Below are 14,518 nucleotides of genomic sequence, written 5' to 3'. Positions count from 1 at the left end.
TTAATACATAATTAGATTAGATTTGTTAATATAGAATTACTCACAAATTAAAAACGAATTTTATTAATTTTATTCACATCATTATCTACAAAATTATATATTATGTCATCCAATAATATTTTACATCAAAATATTTTTAAAATAAATCCATGTATATAATTTTATAAATATATGAATATTTTCAAATTTTTTACATAATAAATATTTTTTATTAAAATAAAATTTATTGTATATAAAATTAACATTAATTAATTATTAAATATATCAAAAGCATGAAAATAGTTTATTTTAATGGTTCTCGAATTGATAATATATTTATTTAGTAATTTGTAAAATTATTAAGTCCGCAACTGCGGACAAAACACCTAGTTTTTATAATTTGTTAAGATATAATCATAAAAGTTTATAACCAATTTTTGTAACCAATATGTGTATATTCAGGGCCGGCCCTGAGCAATGCGTAATGAAACATTTGCAACAGGTCCCCGAAATTTTTGAAGAAAATTATATAGAGATAAACCCCCAAAAAAATTTTTAGGTCCCCAAATTTTTTTTTACATAGACAATACAATAGGCCCCTAAAATCTCAGGGCCGGCACCGTTTATATTCATGTTCATTTTCAGCTCTGATTAAATTTGACATGACAAAATGGTAGTGAAAATGGAAGGTTTTGCCAGAGCTATTTATACATTCCAAATTTTCAGCACTCCATCAACGCAAGACTTCTCTTCACCAGTGTACTTGTGGAGCATCTCTCGCAGATTTAATCAAACGAAGCTCCTCTTGATTATGTATGAACTTTACACCTGTTGAAACATAAAATAAGATCATAACTAAATTTTTATTAGAACATCAGTCACTATCAGTCTGACACACTTCACTCTATTTGTATTAAACGAATCCATCTAAAAGGAGGAAAAATCACCAGTCCATATCAAAGAACAGAGCATAAGGCTTATGAACAATAAACATGCCAAAATGTTACAAAAACAATAACCGATATAAAAATAAGCCCATATTCAGTGATGGGAGGCCTTGGCCATATGAAGATAGACCCAATCAGTGATGTGAGGCCTTCGCCAGCTGCTCCGAAGAAGTTTTAGTAATCGCCAAGCTCTGAAGAAAACGACCACCGGATGATCTGCGGCGCCAATAGTCGTCTCCGGCGAGGTTAACCACTCATTTCCAAAACTGTAATCAAAGATCAGCCAGTCATGGATCGCTACGCAAAATGGAAACAGAGAGAGCTCCTTCTTATCCTCCTCTACGCCGTCGCTTTCTACGCCTATGCCCTACGCATCTCCCTTCGTCTCTCTCACGGTAATTAAACTCCCTTTCTTATCGCACACTGATGATGAATCAATTGTGATGTCTACGGTATCTCTCATTCATGTGATTTTTGGTTGATGCAAAATCTTTAGATCATTACTTGAAGCTCCGCGGTTTAGGTCCTGGCTGGCTCATCCCTAATCGACGCAATGTAATCCTCTATTTACTTTTTTTTTTTGTGAATCTATTCAATAGTTTGTTTCAAGCTTAATGGTTCTCTATTGGTTGTTAGGATGTATCAGATGCTCAGTGGAGGAACTTCCGCGGGAACTTGCCGATTCTCAGCTTCGTTTTCGCGGTTTTCACCGTGATTGCTAACGGATGTAGGTCTCTTTTCAATTTGAAAGCCAGAGGAATGGCCATCTTGTGGCTTTCCTTGTCACTTGTATACTTGACTTACTTACACGGAGCTTGGTAATACTGATCTGATTCCATCTCTTTTATTCTTTTGCTCCTCCAAGCAGCAAATGACCTTATTGTATGCTAAAGTTATTTCTGTATTTCTCTTCCAGCGTCATTTTCATTCTCTCCATTGCAACGGCTAATTTCCTTCTTGTTAAGGTATGTTCCTAGGCTTGAAATTTTTTAAGCTTGGGCATGTCAATAGTTTAACTGTCTATAAATATTAGCGCAGGTTTTTGCACGGACAAATTTCTTTCCTTTTATGCTTTGGGCGTTCAACTTATTCTTCCTCTTGTGCAATCGTATCTATGAAGGCTATTCCTTTTCCATTTTCGGGTGAGTATTGTACAGTGCCGTTGGTTTCTTATTCATTTGGAGTTATTGTGGTTGCGCTAAAAGCAATCACTTTGTCTATTTCTTTTTTCTGTTTATCCAAGGCGGCAGTTTGAGTTCCTGGACAACTTTCGGGGCACGTTCAGATGGCATATATGCTTTAATTTTGGTATTTGTTTTTATCCTGGAAAATATCTCTTATGTCAACTCGTAGCTTGTTTGAAAAAACGCAGTTTCACTCCGATGTGATTTTATGCAGTCGTTCTGCGCATGATAAGTTTTGGATATGATTATCACTGGGGTCAACTGGATTCTCATTTTGATCAGGAGGTGAGTTTCCTTTTCAGAAAAGAAGAGAGAATGTTAGATAGGAAGATGTACATCCAATTTCCAGGCGTATAGACAAGGGCTGGTGATATTTTTGTTTGCTAATTATGTTCTATAATTTTCTGTCTTTTAATTTTCGCTTCTATTGTGTTTCTCTGAGCAACTATATACAGCTTATGGTGTATCCATCTCTTTTTTCTATATTATTCTATTGCAGAAACACGTAACACGTTGTTCGTTATGTAAGTTGGGGAAGACTTGCTACGTAGTTCGACAGGTTGACTATGGCACCAGCCTTTCAGTTCTATCATTATGTTCTTCTGCTATTGTATTGCTGATCTCTTACGTGGTATAATTTGTTAGGAGAAAGGTCTAGCAAGTGACAGCAGCTGCAGTTTTGCTTTATACCTTTGTTATTTGGTCTATGCCCCCTTGTACCTTGCGGGGCCAATCATAAGCTTTAATGCCTTTGCTTCTCAGGTATGCATTTCTTTTATGCCTTAACTGTCTTTGTATGTCTTTGTTATTCTGTAACACCCTTATTTTTTACATAATTGGGATTGTCTTCATGAGCCCTCACTACAAGTCGGTGTTTGTTACAGCTAGATGTGCCACAGAATACTCATTCAGTGAAAGATGTTGCACGATATGGATTGCGTTGGTTATTCAGCTTCTTGCTGATGGAACTTATGACACAATTCTTCTATTACAATGCCTTTGTGATCAGGTGAAACCCTTTCAGAATTAGCTTGAAAATAATTAATTTTTATATCTTAGGTTTACAAGCTGCTAATATCTTTGCATTTTGTGACAGTGGTCTTTGGAGAGAATTATCTCCTGTGGAAATATTTATCGTCGGATACGGAGTAAGAGATTATTCATATATGTTTTTGTTTAGCAAACGAACTACTTTTTACTAGACAATTTAATATCATCTCAAGAGGCTATAACTTTGTTTAGTGGAGAACCAGAATGTTCAATACAATACTGATCTGATAGATCTCTGTACTCTTCTACAGGTGCTAAACTTCATGTGGCTCAAGTTCCTTCTTTTATGGAGATATTTCCGCTTCTGGTCTTTGGTATGCTCCCCTAAAGTTCAAAGGCACACTTAGTCTAGAGATCATTTTATTATTCTAAGATCCTTGTTGGAAACAATAGTTCTGTAGTCGTAGGGTCGTTAAACTTCATGTATACGTTTTGCTCTATGAATTTTCAAGGGCCAAATTGTCACTATAAGCTAGAAATTCCGGGCATTATCACAGGATACAAAATTAGCATACAAAAGTATCAAAATGAACTCAAAGAGCATAAACGAGGATTGAAAAGGTTCGGATATGTAACAACTGTAAACCATTTTCTTTTAGGTGAATGTCATTGAAACTGTTGAGAACATGCCGAATTGCATTAATAATTGCTATAGCCTTGAAACATTCTGGAAAACCTGGCATGCATCGTTTAATAGGTGGCTTATCAGGTGAGAATAGTTAGCCCTACACTCCTGCTTTCAACTTAAGGCATCGTTACATCATTTTAACAATTTCCATTTAGGTATATGTATATTCCTCTCGGTGGATCACGAAGAAAGTTTATGAATGTGTGGGTTGTATTTACATTTGTTGCCGTGTGGCATGATTTAGAATGGTAATTATCTGTGGTCTTCCTATGATTCCTTTGAGTTGAATGAACTATTCTATTTAATTTCTCATGTGGTTGATTGTTTCGTTTGCAACCAGGAAGCTTCTTTCATGGGCATGGTTAACATGTTTATTCTTCATGCCAGAAATGTTACTGAAATCAGCATCCAATGCATTTAAGGTCAGTTAAACAACGAATGTTTTATTCACTCTCTTGGGAGCCTATCATTATATGCCAAAGGCGAATAAAAACCTCCTTAACTTCCTTTGAAGTTTGAGTTCTTTTCCATGGAAAGTGTAGTTAAACTTTATAAGCACTGTTGCAGGTTCAGAGTGCTTTTGGAGAATTCCTCCTTCGTGAACTCAAGGCGTTGTCTGGCGCTGTGACAATCACATGCCTCATGGTAAACAGCATTTGCTGAATATTTCTTAGTCCCTTTGGTGTAGTTTGGCTCTACATCGATGCTGACAAATAAAATTTGAGTTTCTCATTTTGCAGATGGCAAATCTTGCTGGCTATGTCATTGGACCATCAGGTCTAAGCCGGTTTGTCTCCAGCTTTCTTAGCAGAGAAGGTATTAATGAAGGCCAGCGGTTTTTCAATCCTTGTTTACGTTCTTTGCGTTAATGTCTATTCATCTGATATCATAGGATTACCTGTTCTAGGCGCCGTGTTCTTTAGCTTTTACGTGGGTACAAAGGTAACTAACGCATATAAATGATTCTTTCTTCGTTTCATAGGGCTTGATTTTGTAGTTTGAATGTTGCCAAGTGCCAACGTTACTCTTGTTTCTTTTTGCAGCTGATGTTCCACATCCAGGACTTGAGAAGTGGGGTACATAGCCCGAGGTAGCCGAAGCAAAGAGTTGTAGTTTTCATTATTGATTGGTTAGGTACAATCCCGTGTAAAATTTTGGTTGGAGTAAGAAACTGTGTTTTTCCTTGAAAGATGCAAAACGAAATCAACTTTTGCAAAGGGGCTTTCTCTTTCCTGTTTATGTAATGCCATTTAACTCCACATTCATCAATCACAAGTAATTTTCAAGACTTGCCATATTGGCTGTACATAGATGGAGTTCTGTGCAGCTGAAGACACCAAGTCTCTTCGAGCCCGATCCAAACTAGTAAAACCCTAATGGAATTTATGAATCTGGTACCAAAATCCCAATCAACCCACGAAACCGGGACTAGCACGCCTAGTGTAAATGGTTTAGGGAACAGAGCGTTCACAATTTTATTAAATTACCGATTTCGAATAGAGACACTGATTAAGAAATATAGGAAGATTATTTGTCCCCTACCCATCCAAACAAGAACAGGTTGAGATAAGACATTGGAGGATTAAGACACACCTCTGCTTTTTGATTATGTGGCTCTAAACAGAATTCTCTGTTTAGACGTAAGGGAATTGCATCAAGTGGTGTGATAGTGAGTCACAGGATGATAGGCGAGTAAGTTTCACAAGTTACCAAATCATATTAATTACCAATAAGGACAAAAAAAAGAGTGGCAGCTTCCTAAGAATCTGAACCTAAATTTTCTGTAATTTAAAAGGCTACAAGAATTGTATATGAATGTGAAAGGAATAGACTTTAGGCCAGCTCGGAATACAATTGCTATCTGTCTGTAACATTCTGCGATCTGATCTCTGAACAACCAAATTTATAATTAACTTTGCCAAGATCTTGATCTGGAATCTTTTGTCAAATGCAACTAACTATCTTGTTAAACGTCACCAGTCCTGTAATTTAATGTTATTTTTCAATTAATTAAGATAAAATAAAACGTTTTGTAATTAATGCTTTAGATCTCTCTATCTCATCAAAGTTACTTTCATTCTCTTATAAACCAGGGTTTATGACCAAGTTCTGAAACGCCTTGTGTCTCAACTGAAATGAAGAAACTTCTATGGACTTTGACTCTGTTTGGTCTCACTCTCTTAATCCTTCCCGTAAATGGGATTATGGAGTTTGATGAAATGGAGTGGTTTACAATTTTCAATGGAACAAAGGTGTTTCAAACTGAAAGTGATCTTTATTCTGAAGCAAAGTTTCCAATGGTAGGACTCACTCTCATTCAGTCTGCTGCTGCTAAAGGAGCAGGTAAAAAACATCTTCTATAATATGATACTAGGTGTTTTCCTGCACCATGTGCAGTAAAATTCTTTTCAAAATTTAATTTATATTTAAAATAAGGTTTATTAAATATTATAGATTTTATTATTTTTACCGATATTTAAATATGGATTTTATTTATTTAAATATTAAATTAAGATAAAATGATTTTTTATTTAAAAATATATTGTATAATTATCAAAAATTTGAACTAACAATATTTATAGAATCTGTAGATATATAAGAATCTAATGATTTTACGATTAGAAATCAAAATTTTTAAAAATTGTAGCAATTTTTAAAGATTTAGTAATATAAATTGTATAATTATAGAAAATAAATATAATATAATTTCGAAATTTTAATGTTATATATGAATATATTTATTTTATAGATGATGTATGTGATATTACCATATTTAAAGAAGTTTACCAGAAATAAATATCAATATTAAATGTAAGGTATGAGTTATTAACATATTCTAAAAAGTTTATCAAAAATAATCCATGTCATATTTTTCGGAAACCATGTCATCAATTTTAGTAGCCATGTCATGTTTTTTTTTTGTGAAACTGATTGTAGAGGGTTTATTAAATATTATAGATTTTATTATTTTTAACGATATTTAAATATAGATTTTATTTATTTAAATATTAAATTAAGATAAAATGATTTTATATTTAAAAATATATTTTATAATTATTAAAAATTTGAACTAACAATATTTATAGAAACTGTAGATATATAAGAATCTAATGATTTTACGATTAGAAATAAATTTTTTTTAAAAACTATAGCAATTTTTTAAAGATTTAGTAATACAAATTGTATAATTATAGAAAATAAAATAAAATATAATTTCGAAATTTTAATGTTATATATGAATATATTTATTTTATAGATGATGTATGTGATATTATCATATTTAAAGAAGTTTACCAAAAATAAATATCAATATTAAATGTAAAGTATGAGTTATTACCATATTCTAAAAAGTTTACCAAAAATATAAATCAACATTAAATGAAATAATCCATGTCATATTTTTTGGAAGCCATGTCATCAATTTTAGTAGCCATGTCATATTTTTTTTTGTGAAATTGATTGTAGAGAGGACATGTGGCAAAATCACTTCTCAAATATAGTCTAGGGGATACCGATATTTAAATATAGATTTTATTTATTTAAATATTAAATTAAGATAAAATGATTTTATATTTAAAAATATATTTTATAATTATTAAAAATTTGAACTAACAATATTTATAGAAACTGTAGATATATAAGAATCTAATGATTTTACGATTAGAAATAAATTTTTTTTTAAAAACTATAGCAATTTTTTAAAGATTTAGTAATACAAATTGTATAATTATAGAAAATAAAATAAAATATAATTTCGAAATTTTAATGTTATATATGAATATATTTATTTTATAGATGATGTATGTGATATTATCATATTTAAAGAAGTTTACCAAAAATAAATATCAATATTAAATGTAAAGTATGAGTTATTACCATATTCTAAAAAGTTTACCAAAAATATAAATCAACATTAAATGAAATAATCCATGTCATATTTTTTGGAAGCCATGTCATCAATTTTAGTAGCCATGTCATATTTTTTTTTGTGAAATTGATTGTAGAGAGGACATGTGGCAAAATCACTTCTCAAATATAGTCTAGGGGATTTTTTCCATATCCTTTGAATAATATATGTTACTTGCTACACACTTCTTCAAATATTGATTCATAACATCATTTTGTTTTCTTTCAGTGTGTCTAGATGGAAGTCTTCCTGGATACCACTTGCATCGCGGGTTTGGTTCAGGAGCAAACAATTGGCTAGTTCAATTGGAGGTTTGTTGCATCATAAAGATAGTGTCTATGCTAATCGATATTAACATGATCGTGTTTTATGTTTTGATAGGGAGGTGGATGGTGTGATACCATTAGAAATTGTGTATACCGCAAAACAAGTCGTCGTGGATCGTCTAAGTATATGGAGAAAAATATGCCTTTTACAGGAATCCTAAGTGACAAAGCCGCAGAGAATCCGGGTTAGTGACAAACAAATCACATTCTATGATGTTTATCTCTGTTTAGGCTGCTAATACAAATGTTTGTTGCAGATTTTTATAACTGGAATAGAGTAAAAGTTAGGTATTGTGATGGTGGATCCTTTAGCGGAGACAGCGAAAATAAGGTTGGCCTAGCTTAAAACATGAATAAAATTTTTGGTAACTGTGTTGTGTAACGTTGATTCTTATGTGTAATTTTAGGCTGCGCAACTTCAGTTTAGAGGGAAAAGAATATGGTTAGCTGCTATGGAAGATTTGATGGCAAAGGGAATGCGTCAAGCTAAACAGGTAAATCATTTTTTTTTTCTTTTCTTTTTGTGTATTTCGTATATGTTGCTATGTTTTGACCTTAAGGTCATCACATTAGGCTCTGCTCTCTGGATGTTCTGCTGGAGGTCTTGCCGCGATTTTGCGCTGTGATGATTTTGGGGCTATGTTTCCTCCTTCCACTAGAGTGAAATGTTTGAGTGATGCTGGCTTTTTCCTTGACTCGTGAGTGATTTTCTAGTTTCATTCTTTACTTTGATATATATATATATATATACAAATATATTAACTTGGTTTCTAAGTTATGTAACTGAAGCATCGATGTCTCTGGAGGTCGATCTCTTAGGCGTTTATATGCTGGTGTGGTGAAGTTACAGGTAAGCATATGCAATGTGTTACACTTCGTCTCGAGAATAGTAATCGAAAATTGTGTAATGTTTCTACAGAATTTGGAAACAAAGCTCTCTAAGGAGTGTCTAAACCGTCTTAATCCAACTTCGGTATGCTTCTCATCTTTGTATCTCGGTAATAAAACCATATGTAAGGTATATATATCTAAAAATATACTTAATGAATCAACGTTGCAGTGTTTTTTCCCACAAAACCTAATCAACCAAATCAAGACTCCATTGTTTATTCTAAATACTGCATACGATTCGTGGCAGGTTAGTTTATATTCTCTTCTTTAATCCTTAGTTTAATCTACAAAAGGCAAAATGTGTACTTTTGACATATTGTTTTTGTACAGATCCAAGAGAGTTTAGCTCCCAAATCTGCAGATCCAAGTGGAAGTTGGCATGATTGTGGACTTGACTACACCAAGTGCAATGCAACTCAGATCCAGTTCTTGCAAGGTGGAACATGGGCTAATAATGTTCTTCATTTTGAATAATCAACTGAGCTAATGATTTTTTTTTCTCCTTGCTTTTGAAATATGTGTGACAGGTTTCAGGACTCGTATGGTAAATTTAATCAAAGGTTTCGCGAAGCCGAGTAAGAACGGAGTGTTCCTTAATTCGTGCTTTGCTCATTGCCAAACAGAGAGGCATGACACATGGTATTCCAAAAACTCTCCTGCGGTTAACAACAAGGTAAGGACCATTTTTGGTCTTTCGACTATAACCCATTGAAAAGCTACAAACATTATGCAAATATCCAAATTAATATTTCAGCTATAGCATTGTTGTTTGAATTTTGGTTTTCATCAAATTTAGCATTTGTTCATTGATTGACATAAATATTTTAGAGACAGGGATATTTTGGCCACATGCTAGATTTTATCATCTTATCTTCGCTATGCTAGTTGTGACAGTTTGTTATATATGATTTAATATCAAATATTAATGATGTTTGCTATATACGAAAACAGGGGATTGCAGTAGCTGTGGGAGATTGGTATTTTGAAAGAGGAGGAGCAAAACTCATAGACTGTGCTTATCCTTGTGACAAAACTTGCCACAATTTAGTCTTTAGAGGATAATTTAGTCCTTTTGTTTTGCATCCAAATCCTTATTCCTTCTTTAAAGACCATCACTTATCCATGCAAACAATGAAAGAAAATAAATTCATTTAATATCTTCTCGACTTCTCTCAACAATGCGGTAACTAACCATGGGCATGTGGTTTGTTTTACAATACTAAAAGCAAATATTTAATACTATGTGTCAAACAACATGGTTGTACCCAATGTTCTAGAAATCGCTAGGTGGTTAGACGTTTTATCGAGGATTATAGTTTATGTGGGCGCCTAAGTCGATTTTTTGAACGCCAAGACCAATTTTTTAAAAATTGATTTTAAAAATCGTTTCGGTATTGTCCGATTTGCCACCTAGACGGATGCCTAGACGCTACCTATACCGATTTTTAGAACACCGGTTGTACCATTTATAATGCAAGAGAAGAAAAGAGAAAATAAAATAAAATGGATCTCAGGTCCATAAGATCCAATGTTTCTAAATTCGATCTGATTATTTCTCGAGTCATTAGGCTATTAGGTCAATCACGGCTGAACTGCAGATGAACAATCAATGAATTTAATATAAATATTGAAAACTATTAACTATTGGAAAATAAGATAAAAATAAAATTTACGTTTGTATAACTAAAAAAGTTAACCTTCCTAAAACAAACTTTATTTTTACCTTTGAGTTATTTCAAAAACTAAAAATAGTAAAGTAATCACAGTTCAACTAAAATAAACTTTAAATTATACTCCCTCTGTTTCTAAAAGATCCATGTTCTATAGAAAATTTTTGTTTCAAAAAGATACATTTTTCATATTTCCAGTGCAATATTTGTGAATTAATAATGAAAAATTATGAAGTTCAAAAACATTAATTGTATTTTGTGAAGTCTTATTGGTTTAAAAATATAGAAAATATAAAATTATAGAAAACTATGCATTTATAGATAAATTTTAATATATTTTACTAGATTTTGACCCGCCCTTCAAAGGAAGGGTATATTTTTGTATTACATTTTTTAAAAAAATTTTTATTTCATGTTTGTGTATTCTTTGTAAATCATATTTGTGTTTTCTGTGATCATATTTGTGTAAATATTACTTTTAAAAAGTTCAGTAAAAGATTTTGATAGTTATATTGAATTTGTGATTTTTCATAACTATAAACACTTCTATCATAGTCATTTCATATATTAATTGTACTTTATTTCTAACAGCTATAAATTTTTATTTTCTTAAATAATAAAGTAATATTATTTTTGATCCACGTTTTCAAAGTGCAAATTTATTTACCGAAACAAATAAAATTTATTGAATATAAATTTATATTTCTGACTATTTATTTACATTTAAATGTTACAAAGAAAGCATTATATATGTGAATATTATAATAGGTTTAACGTTTTAATAAAAATAATTTTGATGATAAAATATATAATCAGGTTTAAATAAAATCAGAATATTGTGGTATTTATTAGCATTTTGAATTATTCACGCAATTAAATATTCGTACTCGAAAAACCAATATATAATCTATCCCATAAGTCTAGGCCTCGAATCTGATTAAATTGGACCTATATATTAAAATATTAATTTATTATATTTATCCAAATTTTGCTAAATTTAATTTATGATATAGTTTTAGTATATTTTCATATATGATATGAATTGATGCGGCCATCAAATCAGTGGTCGAACCAGAGTTCAACCAAGCTATCCAAACCGACCACCTTGGAGCCACCAGCGATAGAGGTTCAGTAAAAGAAGGCTATCTCGACCATCAGAAGGAGTTTTCTCCTGAAACAAATTTTAAAAGAAGGCTAACTCATCAAGGAATCTCTGAGACTTGGAATTTCAAGAAAAGCTTCACGGATCAAGAAGTTATGGATTTTACAATCTGTAGTTTCTCCAGCCCATCCAGTTGCAAGTATCAGCCCTTAGAAGTGGATTTCAGCCCAGCCATGAAGCGGCCTTCTCCTGAATCAATCATGGGCTTGAAGAAGAGTTTCCAATCTATCCTGGAAACAAAGGAAAAACAATGAGTTTATAATAATGAAAATAGAACAGAAACTAAAAGATAAAGATAGGATGGAATGGTTTGATGGATTGAAGATAGATGATGGATGATGGAGATGGATAGATGACGATTGACTCTCTCAATCCTTGGGTTTGATTGACTCTCTCAATCTGGATTAACACTGGCTGATGAATCTCACAACAACCTATGCTAAACGAATCAATAGGACAACAAAGAATCACACTTTGAATCCTAAAGACAATCGATTTTATTCAAAGACAAACTTTGATAAAAACTAAACAAACTTTTATAAATTCTTAAGATCGAGGGTGACTACAAATGAAGGACTAAGAGAGCTTATATAATGCTCAGAAAGAACTAAACAAAACGTTCATCAAGTAAAAAGAAAGGAAACAAATCTTCAAAGACAAGAAATATCGGAAACTAGCCGTTGGAGTGATTGTGGGGATTTGCAAAGGGGGAGCTTGAATAATCTTGAACCTGGACGGTTTCAAGGGATAACTGAGCTTCCTGGGAATCTTCTTTACTGCTTGGAAGGAGCTGATCACGTCCAGAAATGAATGGTAAAAGAGCTGTTGGAGTTTAAATCCTTGAAACCCCAAATAAGGCAAGTGTGGCCATAAATAGATCCTCCTGATCCAATGCTTGCTGGTGTATGGTGAAATGGTGGAATGATCTTCTGGATGGTTGGATATGTACTCTGGATGTCTCTGATCAAGTGGGAACTCTCCTGGTCGCCATAACTTGGTTTGACTAAGATTGAACCGGTGAAACTCCAAATCAGGCAAGTGCAGAACTGGTTTGTCCGGTTTTGGAAAATTGATTGCATCTTGGTTTTTACTGAACCAATTCTCTTGATTTAGGGTTTCCTGGAAAGATAAGAAACTCTTCTTCAAGCCCATGATTGATTCAGGAGAAGGCCGCTTCATGGCTGGGCTGAAATCCACTTCTAAGGGCTGATACTTGCAACTGGATGGGCTGGAGAAACTACAGATTGTAAAATCCATAACTTCTTGATCCGTGAAGCTTTTCTTGAAATTCCAAGTCTCAGAGATTACTTGATGAGTTAGCCTTCTTTTAAAATTTGTTTCAGGAGAAAACTCCTTCTGATGGTCGAGATAGCCTTCTTTTACTGAACCTCTATCGCTGGTGGCTCCAAGGTGGTCGGTTTGGATAGCTTGGTTGAACTCTGGTTCGACCACTGATTTGATGGCCGCATCATACCCTCTCCCTTGAAAAAGTTTCGACCTCGAAACTGGATAACCTGTTGCACCAAGATAGAGCAAGTCAGGTTTCATCCTCTTTTGAGATTCTAGGGCCTTACCTTGATATTTGATCGGTTTGATCTTTGATGGCACATCTGGTGGCTCTCCTTTGAGTAGGAACGACAAGAATACTCCTCTGCTGTGATCTGGCTTTCTGGTGGATGGTGCAGGACCTGGAGGGTCGTCTGGAATCAAGAAGTTGCTGGTGGTAACTTCTTGTTTTACTTTGGCATCTAAACACTTTGAAATCTCCTTGTGTTGATCATCCATGTGATTAGTGACTTCTGTTCCTGAAATAAATTCAAAACTTTTGCCAGGAAACAAGTGCATTATATCTGGGTTTATAAAATTATAAATAGAAAAATTTAAATTCAGATTTACCCAAATAGTTTCAGATAGTTGAAGAATGATTTGCTCTTTGGCAGCATGTGTGCTTTGGATGGTTCTTGCAACTTCTTCAACGTTTTGTGGACAAGTCAGGTGCTGTCCTTGGCTTTCTTTCAACCTCTCAGAAATGTTAGGTTGTCCATCTTCTTGCTTTATACCTGGATCAAAACTCTTTGGCAAAGACAAGTGCATAAATCCAAAATTTGAAAGTTCTAAAGGAACAATACTATCACTTGTTTTACTTTGCTCTGGTTTCAACTCCAATGATGTGCATCCTAATAATTTTCTAGATGGACAATTTACAGCAGAGTGGCCCCTCTTATGACATCTATAACATGTCTGAATTTTAATATTTTTAGAATTAGAGGACTTACTTTGATTTGATGATGCTGGTGGCTTTTGCAAACCTTTTGCCATAGCTTCATCTTTAGCTTGGGGATTTCTTTTCTCAAGAACTACTTCAGCCTTCTTTTTCCCTGGTTGTAAAGTTCCTTTTGAGGATGGAAATGTTTCTGATACCTTTATCAACTGGAGTGAACTTAGCTGTGAGCCCTCTTGCTTTTTGACAGTTTTCTTCTTTACAGCTGATTCTATCTTTTGGGGGCTGTGTTGCTGATTAGCTTGCTTGCTTTCAGGCTTAAAGATTGTAGAGGTGCAGTAAGCATAGATTTCGTGGGCATCACACATAGAGGATTGATCTGGATCTTGTTTCACAAACTCCTCATGAATCTCTAGTTTGAAACTCTCCCAAGTATGATCTGGGTCATTGTAATACCATTGAGCATGCTGTTCTCTTTCCCACCATCTTAGAGCAGGTCCAGTGAGGGTCTTAGTGGCATATGACAGCTTCTCTTCTTCTGGAACGTGCTGGC

At 33.5% G+C, this 14,518-nt stretch overlaps 2 protein-coding genes across 2 annotated transcripts; both read left to right on the top strand.

The window, feature by feature from the left end:
- Positions 1 to 1,048: 1,048 nt before the first annotated feature.
- Positions 1,049 to 5,076, top strand: LOC108827385 (membrane-bound O-acyltransferase gup1). The gene is made up of 19 exons (XM_018600769.2): positions 1,049 to 1,321; positions 1,423 to 1,481; positions 1,563 to 1,744; positions 1,843 to 1,891; positions 1,965 to 2,068; positions 2,170 to 2,234; positions 2,325 to 2,395; positions 2,610 to 2,669; positions 2,756 to 2,872; positions 2,995 to 3,119; positions 3,207 to 3,258; positions 3,412 to 3,474; positions 3,760 to 3,869; positions 3,944 to 4,036; positions 4,129 to 4,210; positions 4,356 to 4,433; positions 4,529 to 4,604; positions 4,681 to 4,730; positions 4,832 to 5,076. Exons 1-19 carry the CDS (start codon positions 1,216 to 1,218, stop codon positions 4,880 to 4,882), a joined length of 1,593 nt encoding a protein of 530 aa, XP_018456271.2. The 5' UTR covers positions 1,049 to 1,215; the 3' UTR covers positions 4,883 to 5,076.
- A 575-nt stretch (positions 5,077 to 5,651) lies between these two features.
- On the top strand, positions 5,652 to 10,071 carry LOC108826344 (pectin acetylesterase 2). Its single transcript, XM_018599732.2, has 12 exons — positions 5,652 to 6,131; positions 7,924 to 8,006; positions 8,077 to 8,206; positions 8,279 to 8,352; positions 8,429 to 8,515; positions 8,595 to 8,719; positions 8,811 to 8,871; positions 8,941 to 8,994; positions 9,082 to 9,159; positions 9,243 to 9,348; positions 9,440 to 9,585; positions 9,864 to 10,071. Exons 1-12 carry the CDS (start codon positions 5,924 to 5,926, stop codon positions 9,972 to 9,974), a joined length of 1,263 nt encoding a protein of 420 aa, XP_018455234.2. The 5' UTR covers positions 5,652 to 5,923; the 3' UTR covers positions 9,975 to 10,071.
- Positions 10,072 to 14,518: the final 4,447 nt, after the last annotated feature.

This window comes from Raphanus sativus, chromosome 9 (assembly GCF_000801105.2).
Source record: "Raphanus sativus cultivar WK10039 chromosome 9, ASM80110v3, whole genome shotgun sequence".
Taxonomy (NCBI): Eukaryota; Viridiplantae; Streptophyta; class Magnoliopsida; order Brassicales; family Brassicaceae; genus Raphanus; species Raphanus sativus.
Note: the sequence above shows the minus strand (reverse complement) of the source record. Positions and strands in the feature narration are given on the sequence as shown.

Coding starts and splice junctions, on each gene's coding strand:
- LOC108827385 (XM_018600769.2), top strand. CDS start 1,216: ATGGATCGCTACGCAAAATGGAAACAGAGAGAGCTCCTTCTTATCCTC. Junction 1,892..1,964: donor CTAATTTCCTTCTTGTTAAG/GTATGTTCCTAG, acceptor ATATTAGCGCAG/GTTTTTGCACGGACAAATTT. Junction 4,731..4,831: donor GCTTTTACGTGGGTACAAAG/GTAACTAACGCA, acceptor TTCTTTTTGCAG/CTGATGTTCCACATCCAGGA.
- LOC108826344 (XM_018599732.2), top strand. CDS start 5,924: ATGAAGAAACTTCTATGGACTTTGACTCTGTTTGGTCTCACTCTCTTA. Junction 6,132..7,923: donor TGCTGCTGCTAAAGGAGCAG/GTAAAAAACATC, acceptor GTTTTCTTTCAG/TGTGTCTAGATGGAAGTCTT. Junction 9,160..9,242: donor CTGCATACGATTCGTGGCAG/GTTAGTTTATAT, acceptor GTTTTTGTACAG/ATCCAAGAGAGTTTAGCTCC.